This window comes from Dendrobates tinctorius, unplaced genomic scaffold (assembly GCF_039654945.1).
Source record: "Dendrobates tinctorius isolate UK_male_01 unplaced genomic scaffold, ASM3965494v1 ptg000205l, whole genome shotgun sequence".
NCBI lineage: Eukaryota > Metazoa > Chordata > Amphibia > Anura > Dendrobatidae > Dendrobates > Dendrobates tinctorius.
Window position 1 is genome coordinate 2,568,246 of NW_027361872.1, and position 18,062 is coordinate 2,586,307.

The following is an 18,062-nucleotide window of genomic DNA, read 5'->3' on the forward strand; positions in this document are numbered from 1 at the left end:
TGCTCAGTAGCTGTTCAGATTTCACCAATTATTCATTTTAATTATGGATTTCAGAGTCAACTAGCTAATGTCGATTAATGGAGGGTATGGAAATGTGCACATCAGCACGCCTTGTCAGCGCTGACATTGACATCGCTCATTAGACCTCAAAATAACATCCCTTCTCCATTGCACAGAAAAAATAAATCCCGTTTGTGTGCCAGTGTCAATGTGCCGTCTCCATACACTTTGCTGGAAGAGTATCTTATACTGTCTACTAAGTGCTCCCCTGAGAAAAGCACGAGTTATCAATGTGGTTGTGGTAAGTCTATGTGACAGCTGCTATAGGAACTTGTCTAGATTTTTGTCTATTTTCTGTCCCCGACACACAGGTCTGGATCCTGGAAAAGGCATAAAATTAGAATCGAATGCGCAGCTCGGTCACTATTTCCGGGTAACCTGCAAGGAGGAAAAGGCTCTGAGGAACAACAAGAAGTTCTCGACTATTGATATTCAGAAGAATGGAGTGAGGTTCACAAACAGGTATCGATCAGTCTCGCAGCTTACTGCTTGTCTGTTTTAGGTTCGCTCCTGCATTCATCATGGATTCTGTTTTATAAAGTATCTGATCCGTTTTGTATTTGAAACCTAGCAGATCTTGCTGCAATCAAAGTGTGTGTTTTAAAGTCTCTTATTTATATATTTCTTTATTTTTCATCTTCAGTGATGATTCTGCAACAAAATGTGTACTCGTACAATGTTCTTCTCACTTGTCATCTGCGCAGTCTGTATGCAATCTATTTGACAGCAGTTATTAATAATAATAATAATAATAATAATGATAATAATTTACAAGACACATTACAGTTTCCTATTTGCATTGTATACTGTGGCTTCGTATGGCATCCCTATTTTTTTTTTTTGCACCCCTCGTTGCTTGAATGGTCGAATCTCATCTCATTTACCACATGCTGTGATTTATTTTTTTGCATGCCAAGTCTGTGTGTGAAAATAAATTGCTAGTCTTCACTGACTCATTGAATAGCATTGGTCCATTTGCAGTCCCTTTCCTTGCAAAAAAAAATAGCAAAAATTTGGTCATGTGAATGAGCACTTATAGAGAGTAGTCATCAGACTTGGGGGAGCTGAGCGCTGATGGACTTGTTAGATTTCTCTCACAAGCTCGCTAACGAAAAGACTCTGCAGAATCAAATCGTAGGACTATTCGGAGAGCTGCTTAATTTTACATTTAGGAAGGAAAGGAAACGTGCAACAACAGTGAAAAGATCCACAGCCTTTAAACTATCCACTGACCATTAGAGATGAGCAAATATGTTCGGAAAACGATGACAAGTTCGAATTTGCCATATTCGTGTTATATTGGTACCCTCTTCGTGCCGGATTTATGTTTGAAGATCGTTTTCGAACATATTCGCTCATTTCTATTCCCATTGACTCCAACGGCGTCTGGCGAATATTGCAAACGCAATATTCGCCGACGATCGTAATCCTAACTGAATATTGAAAAATTCCCTGATCACTACTGACCATCCTCTTCTTGATGTTTCTAAAATTCTACACATGGTGTTGAGGCTGCTGTAATCACCAGGGCCGTGGAGTCGGTAAGCCAAACCTCCGACTTCTCAATTTCCATGATACTGATTCCGAGTCCACCAAAATGGGCTCTGACTCCACAACCTTGTGATAAACTAAACCTCCGACTTCTCAATTTCATTGACACCGATTTCAGACTCCACCAAAATGGGCTCCGACACAGAGTCCACAACCCTGGTAACCACAAGAATGCATCGCTGTTTCAGCCTTCATCATATTCTCTGCAGTGGACTTTTGCAGGGAGAAAGTAAAGGGCTATAGTAACTCAAGTCTGTTCCTTCTTTGCTCAATTTAAGGTGCGTCCTATATGCAAGTGAATAAAGCTAAAGAAAAAGCATAGAGAAATAATTTTTAAGTGTAGATTGAAAAATTAACCACTAAGGTACCTATTTGAAGAGCTCTTTTAATTGTTCACTTTGGGAGCGATTTCAGCTGTCAAATTTCTAGCCACAAAGTAGCCACAATTGCCCGCTACAGAGCTGATTCTGATTTATTAGTGTCAGTCAGACCATTTTCTCCAGGCATCCTATCTCTAACTTTTATACAATCCAACAACTGATTTGAAAGAAAGTAAAAGAATAACTACAGACGCAGAGGGAACTACATAACAAGCATAACAAAGGAATCTCCCGTGTTCAGTGCTATTTATTTCTGCGGTATCGGAGGATAAATGCTTCAAGTTCTGAGAGGTTCTTGGTTTTGATGCACATTTAGATTGTACAAACATTTTTTGAAGTGTTCGCTCTTTGCAAAAGGGTCCTGAGCTTTACTGAAGACTCGTGAATGAGAACACAACGCGTTGCTTGCCTTAGTAAAAACTTTGTTCTTTTTGGAAGTATTTCTGAAATGAGTCATTGTATGAAATTGGAAGCACAAATCAAAAAAAAAAAAAAGGAGGCATTACAGGGTAATACGGCATTTATTCTGGTTTACAAATGGTAACAAGGCTGTTTCCACTTACGAGTCATCCACAGGTCGTTTGGTGAGTCACATTATCAAGCCGTCCTGATATTTCATTTACACATTTCTGAAAAATCGCATATAGTGAGTAGATTGTCCAAAACTGTTCTCCTGGCCAAATAATAGGAATAGTGCGTGTATAACTTTCTAAACATGGGGATCCAGGAACTGGTATAATGCAGCACTCCAATATCGATATATTTGATGTAGCAAGTGTGTAAATATCAGGGATTGGTCGTATAAGAATCATCAAAACGTGTTCAAATATTCTAGGGACGGGTCCAGATGTGGCGGCATTGCTGATGATTTCAGTTCTGCCCTCTAAAGCCTCGGCAGTGCAAAGTACAGCTCTTGCTTCATAGGTAATGCAAAGGGTAAAATCCGTAACAGATCTGCTTGTGACCTACAGATTTGTTGCTGATTCAGAATGGAAGTTGCCCATTACGTCTGGACTCAATAGGGTATTTTCAGTTAACCTGGTGGATTCCTTTTTTTTCTTTTTGGAACTTATTAAGCTAAAAGAGTGAACAATAATCTAAGCAATGAAGTAAGTGTGCGTTCAAAGAAGTGAGGACTTTTCATGTGCCCTGCAAGGACGTTTCTGTGTTTCAACACTTGGACTTTTTTCAAGTAGTGGTTGTACACACAAAGCCCATTGGTTTCAGTCGGCACCACCATAATACTTTATTTTCCCAATGGTGCCATTAAACACTTGCTGGCAAAACTCCCATGCAGGTTATCGCTCATAGTGCCTTGGCGTCTGCAGGCCACCAATGATTGGCTTCTAATTGGGAACTCTTACAACCAAATGTTGGATTGCCTGCTGCAGGAGCCTTTGAAATCCCCTGTCTTGTGATCATCTGCTATAGCTAGGAACTTTACAGCCAGTACCATGGAGTCTGTGTCAACTGTCAGTGAGTCTGTCAACACCAAATGACTGTTCAAACCAAGCACAATGACCTTGAAGCATCCTTGGCGTGGCCGAGCGATTTGGCGCACCTTTCCATCTACAAGATTTGCACCATCAAGGGTGCACTGAACTCCTGTACTTGACTTGAACAGTCTTTTTGCCCAAAGGCTCCCCGGAGCGCTCTGGTGTATCACAGAGACAGACAAAATAGCTGCCGGCCCAACGATTTGCTGAACTTGCATTTGGCCGACAGCCATTGAGGGCGTATGTGGGGTTTAAGACCTCTTCATCTTATTTATGGATAGTAATGTTGGATTTGGTTTTTGATTCATTTATGTATATTTTTGCCATCCATGCTACATTTAAAAGTTGTTTTCAGCCCAAAATTGAATTGATTCTCTCCTCTTACCGGGCTTTTTATGTCTTATTTCACTTGGCCTTTATAAAGGCTGCAATGAAATTGCATTTGGTTTTGGAGGATTCGGAACCTAAATGAGGAAAATGTTTTAATAAAGACGTGGAAAAACACATTCTTTATAGGTTTATTTGCTCGTCAATGCTCTCCAGGCAGCTGACTGTTCTTCCTGCCACTAATTGACTCCTTTACAATAGCAGAGATTAGCTACGGAGGACGGAGAACTGATAAGGCTCTATAGACTATACTTTTTTTTTTTTTGGACACGTCCGTGTACAAATAAAACAAGGCAGATAGTTGTACAATGTGTAAATGGGTGAGTAATGTATCTTTCCAGAAGCTAATCTTGCCCAAAGTGAGAATGGATTGAGGACGGTGTTGTTATTTCGAAGCGTTGCGTGGCCACCTGCTCCGGCCGTGCTTGCTTTGTTCAGATGCCAGGTGCTTCCTGTATTACTGATCCTCCTGGTGTTATCTCAATCGTTATTTACATATTAAGTCCACAAAGCCGAAATGCCACGGTGTTATGGTAACGCAATCACAAAGCGATGACAGCGATACCCGAGTTATTAAAATGAAACAGATGCACTTTTGCCTCAGGAAAATCTGACTGTCTGCATTGGGTCCACCTGCCACTCATGTCTGGTGAAAACTTTCTTCTTCACACCACGGCCTGTGTTGTGGACTGTAATGGAAGTGAATATATCATATGTTTGTTGCTCTTTTAAAGGGAATCTGCCAGCACGTTTTTGCTATGTAATTTAACAGGATGTATGGACAGAGATCCTGATTCCAGCGATCTATCACTTAGTTTGCTGGTGCAGCAGTTATGATAGAATCACAGTTTTCTCTGCTGCAGACATAGCAGAGCTCGTAATGCTGAGCTGTGTAACTCCACCCACAACCCTGATTGGTGCTAATTACAGATGGGGGTGTGGTTGGACAAGGAGGCACGAGACATCTAGTCCTCTAGTGATAATCTCCTGATGATAAAACAGTGATTTTTTTTTTTTTTAAATACCTCAGCCCATCAAGTGACACATTGTTGGAATCCTCTCTGCTGCTGCTCATATTACATAGCAAAAATATGCTGCCAGATTCCCTTTAATATATAAATAAATGAAATTATGACTTGATTAGTTTCTATTGCCAATAACTGAACTGGAATAGCTGAGAGTTTAAAGGGGTTGTCCGGGCCTTTCACATAATCTCAGTACACATCTGGGCTGCAGAATTATGACAATAAGTAATTTACTTTCTGTCACTAGTTTGCACGGTTTTCTAGATATTCTGAACAGAACGTCCAAGGGGGGGGGTGTTATGGCATTGAAATGAGAACTAGTCGTAACCTCCTACTCTACTCCAAACATTCCCTCTATGGCAACAACCCCACCCTCCATAGCTACAGGCCCTCCACGTCCACATGAAGCAGCCCTCATCACACAGTAACAAATCCTCCCCCTCTAGCAGCCTCACTGCAGAGAGCAGTTGCTCCTTCCCCAGACACACGCTGAACAGTGATCTATGGAAAGTGAAACTAGTGAGGAGGGAAAATCGTCCTGTATTCTGGGACAATCCATGATTACAATACATAACTCATTATCAGTAATTCCTTCCCTCACTGTCCCAGGCTGCTGGCAGCAGTGAGAACAGACTGTGTGATTGCCAGTGATGGGGGTCTGCAGCTTCTAATCTGCACAGGGGATGGCAGTCACTGATGTAATCTGTTGTGTGACAAAGCCTCTGCTATGTGAATGAGACAGCTCTGTGTCACTGATGTCTTCACACAGCAGCAGATTTGGTTCAGTGTATGTGCGAAGCTCCACCAAACTCCCAGCAAGTTCCAGTGACCAGCACCACCCACTGCCCACTCATTGGCTGGCAGTAAACTGCACCAGCACTCATCTTTATCATCATTCCAGCATTGGAAAGAACACAGCAGTGATCCTGTATTTGTGAAAGCAGCACAATACATACATACATATACCCCCCAACACTTCACACTGTTACAGCTGCTGATTGGACAGGCTGCTCCCATCAGTATTTGTGTCATTAGAGACACAGTGCTCACACATACACTGCACCAAATCTGCTGCTGTGTGAAGACAATAGTGACACAGAGTTGTCTCATTCACACAGTAGAGGCTTTGTCACAGAACAGATAACATCAGTGACTTCCATCCCCTGTGCAGATTAGAAGCTGCAGACCCCCCATCACACAGTCTGTCCTCACTGCTGCCAGCAGCCTGGGACAGTGAGGGAAGGAATTACTGATAATGAGTTATGTATTGTAATCATGGAGTGTCCCAGAATACAGGACGATTTTCCCTCCTCCTCACTAGTTTCACTTTCCATAGACCACTGTTCAGCGTGTGTCTGGGGGAGGAGCAGCTGCTCTCTGCAGTGAGGCTGCTAGAGGGGGAGGATTTGTTACTGTGTGATGAGGGCTGCTTCATGTGGTCGGGGAGGGCCTGTAGCTATGGAGGGTGGGGTTGTTGCTATAGAGATCATGTTTGGAGTAGAGTAGGAGGTTACGACTAGTTCTCATTTCAATGCCATAACACCCCCCCCTTGGACGTTCTGTTCAGAATATCTAGAAAACCGTGCAAACTAGTGACAGAAAGTAAATTACTTATTGTCATAATTCTGCAGCCCAGATATGTACTGAGATTGTGTAAAGCCCGGACAACCCCTTTAACGGTAATGTCGTATCTTATTTCTGAAGGAAGGGCGTCCATACTCAATAAGTGGGCACTATAATTGTGAGTGGAAAGTAGAGTCAGATGTTTATGCTTTCTCTGTTTCCAATCACCCAACATTTATTGGAAAAGTTGGTAAAATTGTACAATCCACTCAAGCCAAAGCTATAGTTATAATCCAGGGAAGCCCAGTAAAAATCTGTTAGTTGACTTGAGGGGACAGAAGACATTGGACCTTTAGCGGCACATGGTGTGTCTAAGGCCTGTTTCACACATACGTTTTTTCATCAGTTGCAATCCGTGAAAATGGCGGGACACGGATCCGCAACTGTTTTGAAAGCAACGTGTGCTACCGGACCATTGCTTTGATGGAGCCGGGGAAGGCAGAAATTTAAAGGAACCTGTGCCCGGGAAGGAGAGAGAGAGAGAGAGATGTAGGGTTAAATTTCTGCCAGAGGCAATTCTTCCAGGCATGCGCAGTGTACAAATGCGGATCCGGCAAGCAAAAAAACGTTGCAGTGTCCATCCTGTCATGTCTGCGGACGCCAAAATTTTGGCAGATCCGTAAAAAAAACGGATCCAACGGATGACCATCCGTCAAGATCCGCCGATAATGCAAGTCAATGGGAAAAAAAACGGATCCGCCAAGAAAAATGGCGGATCCGTTTTTTTTGGCAAAACGGCAGATTTTGACTGATGCTCACAGACGGATGTGTGAAAGAGGCCTTAGTCGTCTGTTTTCTCTCGTATTTATTATATGCCAGACGCAATAATGGATCTCAGCAGATGGAAAGAAAGAATAAGTGGTACTCCTACATAGCTACAGACTTGCGATATTCACAGAATCCACCATGAATCACTTGCCACCCACACATGGTGGGTAAATACAGTGTCTTAACTCCATGTAATTCTCCCATCTACTTTCTAATCCAAACAGGTTAATGTTTACGTTTGGACATATCCCAGTGAGTATCTCCTGTTTCCCTTGAATTAGATAAAGTATACATAGTCCGATAAGGCTGAATTTTTTTTTTCTTTTCTAAATACTTGCACAGTGCTTAAAAAAAAAAAAAAGTTTTGCCATTTACCTAAAAACACATGATGTGCAACTTTGTCCTGTGCACCAGAAGGAGCCACGCGGCGAAACCCAGCATCTAGCCGCGTTCACTGGAATAAACCACATGGTGAAACCCAGGGGTCACCAAGTTGTTCTTTGTTTTTTGTTTTTATGGATAAAGCCCTCGTTTTTTTAATACTTTAGTGGGTTTATATATCCATTTCATTTCTATAGTAGAGATAAAAAAAAAAAAATATTCTGAATACTGATGATGTATTTTCAAACCATAGTGTCTTTTACACACTTGAAAATGTGCCAAGATACCAGGAAAGCGGATGTTGTTCTCCGCTGTTGATTTTATTTATTTTTTTTAAATTAGTTTATTAAACCATAGACAGGGTATACAATATACAAACTGACAAATGATGAGAAATACCATATAAAGCATATACATTTCACAAAGCATTAATTTCAAACAGTGTATGTATACCGGTTGCTTACAGAATAAAACATAATGTCAACTCCCTTACGTCTGCATGGTATTATTCACACAATAAAGCCTCTCAAACCTCTAAACCATTACTATAACTACCAAACAACAACTACTTGCAGCCTGTGTCCACATAATTAACTCTTTATCATGCGACGTCTCCATCCTACAAAGTGAGATGAGAGGAATTCCACCCCCCCATATCTTCTCAAATTTACCCGTGCACCCCCTGCCCTGGTACAGCGTACGCTCGTATGGTATAATCGAGTTTACCAATTCATTCCAGGCTCTAAGGGAGGGTTCCGAACCCCCCATCTACCGCAGTGCCAGTACCTTCCACGCCATGAACAACGTCTCCCGCAAGAAAATCCCTGTATAGTGCCCCCACGTCTCGTCGTCCCACACCCCAAACAAACAAAACAAACCAATGGCTCAAGGGGAACAGGAATTTGCACCAGGGAAGTGAATAATGATGTCACCTGTTTCCAATAATGAGCTATAATTGGACACTGCCAGATCATGTGAATAAAATCTGCATCTAATGTATGACATCTCAAACATTCCGAAGACTGGAATCGGCCCATCCTAAAAAGTCGAGTCGGAGTCAAATATGATTGGTTTATAATGTATAGTTGTATCATCTCGTTGATGGACGGAGACACCTTAGTTGGTGACTCCAGGATTTCCTCCCACTCCTCTCCCTGTGTATCGGGGATGAGCCTTTCCCATTTCCCTCTAACCGAGCATATGGCAGATTCCGCCCCTACTGACAGCATGTATGTGTACAGAGAGGAGACGACACCCTGTGATTTGAGAATACCTATCAAGGGTGGAGACGAGATAGCAGTATTCACACCCACATATCTCATGTGTGATTGAAAGGCTGATCTTAGTTGCAAATATCGGAAGAATTGCGACCTCAGGACATCACACCTAGCTTGTAATTGTTCAAAAGATAATAGTGTACCGCGGTCACATAGATCCCCTATCGTAGAAACATTGCACCGAGACCAGAATTCGGCCTCCGCTGTTGATTTTCCAGTCAAGGATCCAAGAAAAAGACTTAAAGACTAAATATTGGGTTAGTGAAACAAGGCTAAAAAAAAAAAGATACCCGGTAAAATATAACTTTTCATAAATATATATAATAAAAAATACCCAACGTGGACTAAAAAATTAGATTGTCAAACCAAACACAATGTAGAAAAAAATGACTATAGACAAATGCCGCACATTTACAGAAGACAATAATAGGTTCTCTATATCAAATTATATAATATATAACTACTATATAAAGCTCAAGTGTGTGTATGTATGTGTGTATGTCCGGGATTGGCATCCACACCGTCGCAGCTACAGCCACAAAATTTGGCACAGTCACACGTCTGGACCCCGAGAGTGTCATAGGCTATGTTGTGAGGCGAAATTTTAACCCCGCGCGTTCCAATTCACCAAACAATTTTGCCCCTATCTACATAATGGGGAAAAAGTGTGTATCAAGCCCCGCCCCTCATTATGATGTCATAATGGTTGACTATGGGATGGAGGATATGTATGACGGGTATATGGGCACTCGACTATGGGATGGCGAATATGTATGATGGGTATATGGGCACGGGACTGTGGGATGGAGGATAATTATAATTTGCTATAATATATATAATTTATTAGCTGAAGAGCCCGGCGCTGCCCGGGCACAGTAACTAACTGTGGTTAGTTATAGCAAATTATAATTATCCTCCATCCCATAGTCCCGTGCCCATATACCCATCATACATATTCGCCATACCATAGTCAAGTGCCCATATACCCATCATACATATCCTCCATCCCATAGTCCCGTGCCCATATACCCATCACACATCCTCCATCCCATAGTCCTGTGCCCATATACCCATCATACATATCCACCATCCCATAGTCCCATGCCCATATACCCATCATACATATCCTCCATCCCATAGTCGAGTGCCCATATACCCATCACACATCCTCCATCCCATAGTCCTGTGCCCATATACCCATCATACATATCCTCCATCCCATATACCCATCACACATCCTCCATCCCATAGTCCCTTGCCCATATACCCATCACACATCCTCCATCCCATAGTCCCGTGCCCATATACCCATCATACATATCCTCCATCCCATAGTCCAGTGCCCATATACCCATCATACATATCCTCAATCCCATGGTCAACCATTATGATATATAATTTAAAAGTTATATTTTAACTGGTATATTTTTATCAATAAGCCAAGGATCAAGATTTGTAAAGTGATTTGATGTCGCGTTTCGAAGTTGTACTGAATGAGTAGTTATTTGACTTCAAACCACTTTTAGCAAAACTTGATCCTTGACTGGCAGAGTAAATCCACTTTCCTGGTACCTTGGCACATTGCTTCGTCGTGGATTCTGCTGCAGCTGATATCAGACGCCGGTATAGTGGTTGTGTCGCGCACACTGACACCAGATGAGCAGATCTCGTATTCTTACCCATTCTGCCTACTTAGGTAGGACCCTATTTGCGCTTCAAGGTCCCTTATAGGATCCTACACATGAAAACGTGGCTGCCTGAACTTGTCTTGACTTTTTTGCCACACAGCTTACTACTACAGTTATTTCCAACCTATCCTGGTTTTTACTGTGGAAAGGACCCCATCGGCGATACGGCTCCTAATGTGAACATTCATCTGTTCCGATGGGATGAGTATATTGACGGGAAGATTCGGTGCAGTAAAGACGCCACTTTCCCCTTGTGTGCAGAAGTGTAGTGAGCGGATGTTGCATGCTCAGTGGGTAGTTTGGAGTTTCTAGTAGAGTTGAGCGACTTTGGTCGGATCGGGTTTCGTGAAACCCGAATGAAACAAAATAAGTTTCAGATGAAACTCGTCCGACTAGAGCAAAACAAAGTCGGAGTTTCGTCCGACTTTTATTTCCCATTGACTTGCATTGGGGTCGGGTTTCGGACGAAACTCCGACTTTGTTTTGCTCTAGTCGGATGAGTTTCATCTGAAACTTATTTTGTTTCATTCGGGTTTCACGAAACCCGATCCGACCAAAGTCGCTCAACTCTAGTTTCTAGCGTTGATCCCACGCTGTATGGTGGTTGTTTTCCCATCTAAAATCGTGGCTTCTAGATGACTATACAACAGCGGACGGTGACTCCATGTAGCGTTGAATGTAAAAATGGACCCATAAGGCGTCCATGTGCCATCGTACGGTTATGGTACACGAGTATTGATGCCCTGTAAGTTGGCTGATATTTGTTAATTACTTGGCTTTCTAAGATAATGACTCAGTGCTGTAATAAGAGCCTGTGTGCCTCTGTCCTTTTACCCGGCGGTTCCCTAAGCTCCCATTACATTTTTGCACTAATTCTCGATCATGAATTGCTGTTAGCACTGAGCTGACACACTTGACAAAATGCAGTTAGTGCCAGTATAATTGACTTATCACCGAGTGACACAAACCATGAATAAATAATGTTCATGTGAGCAAGTTAATTTCAGGCGTGGAAATAATTCTGTCACCCATGATCCTAATGAAATAGTGTTATTGTACTGTATATTCCTAAATAAATCATCCCCACCTTAGTGGCGCAGGCCTAGTGCTCCGCTGTACAGGGAGTGTTACTATTCGGCTAATGACGTATCAGTAGGCCTGCACATCTTATCTAGCAGCTGCTGAGCTCTGATGTTGTTTTCTTTTTTTTTTTTCTTTTTTTTATTAATAAGAGTTGTCTCATGTAGAAAATCATTTTTGACTTTGGAGAATCCAATGTGTCCAGTGCATTACATTAAGGGCATGTTAATTTTAATGAGTACTGTGTAATGTGTAATTTCCCCAGTGGTGGCGCTGCAGGAAAATCAACTAGCTGTCAAGTTCCCCCTCCAGCTTTACAGCTGATCGTAGGGGGTCCCAACAGTGCCATATCCTGCGATCAAATCCTCATTCGGGGACCTGTTTAACAGGAACCAGCCCAAACCGATGCCACAAAAGGATTGTACAGATGTCAGTTCTCAAAAAAAGTCACTTTTATCATAACGGAAAAAATATGGAGTGGAACTGGAATGCAATTTGACATGTGAGGGTATCCCAGTTGTACAAGTTGATGCTAAGTAAAATGGCCCTATCTTTATGGCAGACTGTGAATGCGCTGAGAGGCCTTAGGGCACTCTTTTGCGATACCCATTTAATTACTAAATTGTAGCCTTTAGGTGAAACTTTCCTCCATTTAGGTTACATTACTCTACAGATTTATGACACTAGTGAAGATACCATCGTTTAGTTCAACCTGTTCGTTGGGGGGGAAACTTCCAGCATGTGCATCAAATGTTGTCATATGCCCGGGTTGAGCTATTGAGGCCATAAGAGTGTCAGTGACCTCCATCCAGCTGGCATTCAATGGCCTGAACAGTCTGATACAGGTGGCCACCGTGAGAAAAGTATACTGTGCTGTTTATTAAGGGAAATCTGTCAGCAGGTTTTTTGCTATGTAATTGGACAGTAGCATAATATAGGTGCAAAGCCCCTTTGTTGCTTACAGGGCAGTTTCAATACAATCAGTGTTTTTTCGCAGTGCTGAGAAGTCAGACGGTATAAAATGGACACTTTTTTAAATAAAATATATAATAAATTGGGTACAGTAGTTCAATGCAGGATGTGCTGTAAATTTTTTCATAACGATTTGGGAAAATTATGAAATGTCCTATAAATGTCTGTTCTTGATCTACGGCGCTCTGCTTGTAGTTGAGATGAATCTGTGCTGCACTTTATGTACATGCTCAGTAGCGAGGCTCCTACTCTACAGAGCTAGGGATAAAAGAACTGGGAAGGAATGTCTGCACCCCTGCACTCATCTCAGAACTGCTAGTGAACAGGGAAACAGGATTAAGACAAGTAAATAGCTTGACTAGTGTATTATAATGGTGATGAAAACCCTGATGTTACCATTTTACTACAGAAAATGTATCACTTAAACATGTATGTGGAAGTCGGAGTTATTTAAGGAGTCTGAGTGGGAGGTTTGGCTTACCTACTCCACGACCCTGTTTTATCAGCAGAATATATTAATAGGTATCTCGTGCCTCCTGGACCAACCCTTCCCCACCATTGATTGACAACTTTCTGTCATTATACAATGTGCATAGAAAGCTGCCAATCAGCAGTGTGGGCGGGGTTATACAGAGCTCGGCATTCTGAGTTCTGCTGGATTTCCAGCAGAGAAAACTGATTCTATCTCAACTGCTGAACCCATTAAACGAAGTGACACATCTCTGGAATTAGGGTCTTAAGGTCCCGTTACATTTAGCGATGCACCAGCGATCCTGACAACGATACGACCCGGTCAGGATCGCTGGTGCATCTCTAAATGGTCGCTAGTGAGCTGCCAAACAGGCAGATCTCATTAGCGATGCAGCAGCGGTCGGCGTTCGTCACTTACCTGTCACACACAGCGAGGGTGATGTCTTCCGCCCGCGTCCATGGAGTCGCTCGTCGGCGCCAGCAGGAAGCTGACGACGAGAAATGGACCATCCCGTTCTCGCGCCATCAGCGATATCCAGCGGGGAGCCGGGTTGGAGGTAAGTGTCACATGTAGAGAGATCGCTACCGATATCACTGCTGCGTCACAAAATCGGTGACGCTTTAGCGATATCGCTAGTGATCTCGCTATGTGTGAAGGGGGCTTTAGCCCCTATATCATGCTATTGTCAGATTACCTAGCAAAAACCTGCTGATGGATTCCCTTTAACACTGTGGCCAATGGGTGACACATTCCATTGTATTGCTACTTAGTAGCATATGACAGGGGATTACGTCGTTGAATATTCTGTACAAGTATCGTAATGTGAAGCGAGCCTAACATTTCTTTAAGCAGGAAGTAACTTTGTCTGAACTATTAAATTAAACCGATAAAGCTCATATAAAGTTTTACATCTGTTGTGTTCTGTTTTTTTGAAGGCATGTGGATTTTATACAGGTTTTGGGCATTAGAATTATGGATTCAAATCTGATGTATTTTTGTTTTTCATTGTAGCAAATTGAGCTCTTACAACGAGGAGTACATTAGACACAGGGAAGAATATGAGGAAGCTCAAAATGCGATTGTGAAAGAAATCATTAGCATCTCCTCTGGTGAGTACTGTGTCTTTTGTGATATAGCCCCTTTTGGTATTTTACATATAGATCATTGATTAGTAGGGACTGTGGGTACATGTACTGTATAGCTAATCATTCTGGTTTGTGGATGAGTTAACAACTTTAGTCAAACAATTATGATTACTGCTTGAATGGTGAGAAAGAGATGGATGGGATCATTAAGGGAGTCTGTCAGCAAGACTTCACCCCCAAATTACATGTTCATTTAGCTCTTTCAACTCTTTCAAAGACAAGTCCAACAATGCCTGTACGTGGCCAATCTATTTCTCCGTTATTGAGAAATAAGTGTTTGAATTGATATGCAATTGAGGCTGAAGAGCTATGGTAGAGCTGAAACCTCTGACACTCCAGCTCTATTCCACACCCAGCGCCGCCGTGCATCGGTCAAACAGCAAGAGACGACACTGGACATGGAATAGAGCTGGAGTTACAGGGTGACGCGACGTTCTACCACCTTGGTCATCCGCAACTAAGTGTCATTTGTACTCTGCGGATACCCAGAATTACCATCCGTGACATCGAATTTGCTTCACTGTGACTGTGATATACAGTACAGACCAAAAGTTTTGACACAACTCCTCATTCAAAGAGTTTTCTTTATTTTCATGACTATGAAAATTGTAGATTCACTCTGAAGGCGTCAAAACTATGAATTAACACATGTGGAATTGCATAATTAACAAAAAGTGTGAAACAACCGAATATGTCTTATATTCTAGGTTCTTCAAAGTAGCCACCTTTTGCTTTGATTACTGCTTTGCACACTCTTGGCAGTCTCTTGATGAGCTTCAAGAGGTAGTCACCGGAAATGGTCTTCCAACAGTCTTGAAGGAGTTCAAAGAGATGCTTAGCACTTGTTGGCCCTTTTGCCTTCACTCTGCGGTCCAGCTCACCCCAAACCATCTCGATTGGGTTCAGGTCTGGTGACTGTGGAGGCCAGGTCATCTGGCGTAGCACCCCATCACTCTCCTTCTTGATCAAATAGCCCGTACACAGCCTGGAGGTGTGTTTGGGGTCATTGTCCTGTTGAAAAATAATTGATGGTCCAACTAAACGCAAACCGGATGGAATAGCATGCCGCTTCAAGTTGCTGTGGTAGCCATGCTGGTTCAGTATGCCTTCAGTTTTGAATAAATCCCCAACAGTGTCACCAGCAAAGCACCCCCACACCATCACACCACCTCCTCCTCCATGCTTCACGGTGGGAACCAGGCATGTTGAGTCCATCCGTTCACCTTTTCTGCGTCGCACAAAGACACGGTCGTTGGAACCAAAGATCTCAAATTTGGACTCGTCAGACCAAAGCACAGATTTCCACTGGTCTAATGTCCATTCCTTGGGTTCTTTAGCCCAAAGAAGTCTCTTCTGCTTGTTGCCTGTCCTTAGCAGTGGTTTCCTAGCAGCTATTTTACCATGAAGGCCTGCTGCACAAAGTCTCCTCTTAACAGTTGTTGTAGAGATGTGTCTGCTGCTCGAACTCTGTGTGGCATTGACCTGGTCTCTAATATGAGCTGCTGTTATCCTGCGGTTTCTGAGGCTGGTGACTCGGATGAACTTATCCTCCGCAGCAGAGGTGACTCTTGGTCTTCCTTTCCTGGGGCAGTCCTCATGTGAGCCAGTTTCTTTGTAGTGCTTGATAGTTTTTGCCACTGCACTTGGGGACACTTTCAAAGTTTTCCCAATTTTTCGGACAGACTGACCTTCATTTCTTAAAGTAATGATGGCCACTCGTTTTTCTTTACTTAGCTGCTTTTTTCTTGCCATAATACAAATTATAACAGTCTATTCAGTAGGACTATCAGCTGTGTATCCACCAGACTTCTGCACAACACAACTGATGGTCCCAACCCCATTAATAAAGGCAAGAAATCTCACTTAATAAACCTGACAGGGCACACCTGTGAAGTGAAAACAATTTCCGGTGACTACCTCTTGAAGCTCATCAAGAGAATGCCAAGAGTGTGCAAAGCAGTAGTCAAAGCAAAAGGTGGCTACTTTGAAGAACCTAGAATATAAGACATATTTTCAGTTGTTTCACACGTTTTTGTTAATTATATAATTCCACATATGTTAATTCATAGTTTTGATGCCTTCAGAGTGAATCTACAATTTTCATAGTCATGAAAATAAAGAAAACTCTTTGAATGAGAAGGTGTGTCCAAACTTTTGGTCTGTACTGTTTATATTACATTTTAAAACTTACAAAAAAGAAAATGGGCCGATGCAAATGTTTGGGCACTCTTGGTGATTTCTATGCTCAGATAACTTTAAGCAAGGTTTCAGACCTTAATTAGCCTGTTAGGGTTATGGCTTGTGTTCACTATCATTGTTAGGAAACTCCTGGTGATGCAAATATCCCAGCTTTATAATAATCCAACCGCCTCTAATCTTGTCCCAAAAAAACAGCAGCCATGGGTTCTTCTAAGCAGATTCCTGGAATTCTGAAAATGGTGAAGGCATACAAAGCAGGAGAAGATAGCAAAGCGTTTTCAAGTTGCGCTTTCCTCAATTCGAAATGTAGTTAAGAAATGTCAGTTAACAGGAACAGTGGAGGTCAAGATAAGGTATGGAAGACCAAGCAAAGTTTCATTGAGCGCTGCTCATAGGATTGCTAGAGAGGCAAATGAGAATCCAACTTGACTGCAAAAAACCTTCATGGAAGAGTCATCTCTCCTGCATCCTCACAATAAAATTCAGCATCAGAAGTACACAAATGAACAACTAAACAAGCCTGATGCGTTTTAATTTTGGAAACAAGTCCTGTGGACCGATGAGGTTAAAATAGAACTCTTTGGCCACAATGATCCAAAAGTATGTGTGGAGAAAAAAGGGCACAGAATTTCATGAAAAGAACATCCCGCCAGCCATTAAGCACAGCGTTGGATCAATCATGCTTTGGGGTTGTGTTGCAGCCAATGGCATGGGGAACTTTTCATGTGTAGAGGAAAGAATGGATTCAATGAAATTTCAACAAATTCTTAATGCAAACATGACAGCATCTGTAAAAAAGGTGAAGTTGAAAAGAGTATGGCTTCTGCAAATTGATAATGATCCTAAACACAGGTCAAAATCCACAATAGACGACCTCAAAAGGCTCAAGCCGAAAGTTCTACAATGGCCCTCAGAGCCCCCCTGATCAGAAAATCATTGATAATCTGTCGCTAGACCTCAAAGGAGCAGTGCATGCAAGACGACCCAGGAATCTCACAGAACTGAAAGAATTTTCCAAGAAAAAATGGATGAAAATCCCTCAAACAAGATTAGAAAGAGAAGAGAAGTGTCTGAGGATTTTAGAACAAAACTTGTAGAAAAATATCAGCAATCTCAAGGTTACAAGTCCATCTCCAGAGATCTTGATGTTCCTTTCTCCATGGTGCGCAACATAGTGTCAAACTTTACAACTCATGGCACTGTCGCTAATCTTTCTGGATGTGGACAGCAGAGAAAAATTGCAACACAGCATAGTCTGGGTGGTGGATATTTAAATAATTAAAAAAACAGCGTGTGGACCCCACTATTCTTGAGAAACAACCTTGCTGAAGCTGACAGCTGAGGATTGGTTCAAAAGACATGGGGGACCCCACACCGTTTTTTTTTTTTATTTATATATACTTCCATCCGCCGCTCCTCCTCTCACTGCAATTAGCGGCTGTAGGTGTCAGATGATGGGAGCAGTAGTCCCATCTTCTGACACCAGTGACCGGAGGTAAACTTCATACCTCCGATCACAGCTGCAGGCTCCTGCTGTCTTTTGACAGCGTGGGAACCA

The 18,062-nt window shown here is 42.3% G+C and overlaps 1 protein-coding gene across 2 annotated transcripts in view; it reads left to right on the forward strand.

The window, feature by feature from the left end:
* MSH2 (mutS homolog 2) overlaps positions 1–18,062 on the forward strand; it is a 194,231-nt gene that overhangs the window by 98,075 nt on the left and 78,094 nt on the right. For both annotated transcript variants that reach the window (XM_073554007.1, XM_073554008.1), the window contains 2 exons: positions 372–522; positions 14,172–14,269. In XM_073554007.1, coding sequence (XP_073410108.1) covers positions 372–522; positions 14,172–14,269 — 249 coding nt within the window. The remainder of the gene's footprint in view (positions 1–371; positions 523–14,171; positions 14,270–18,062) is intronic.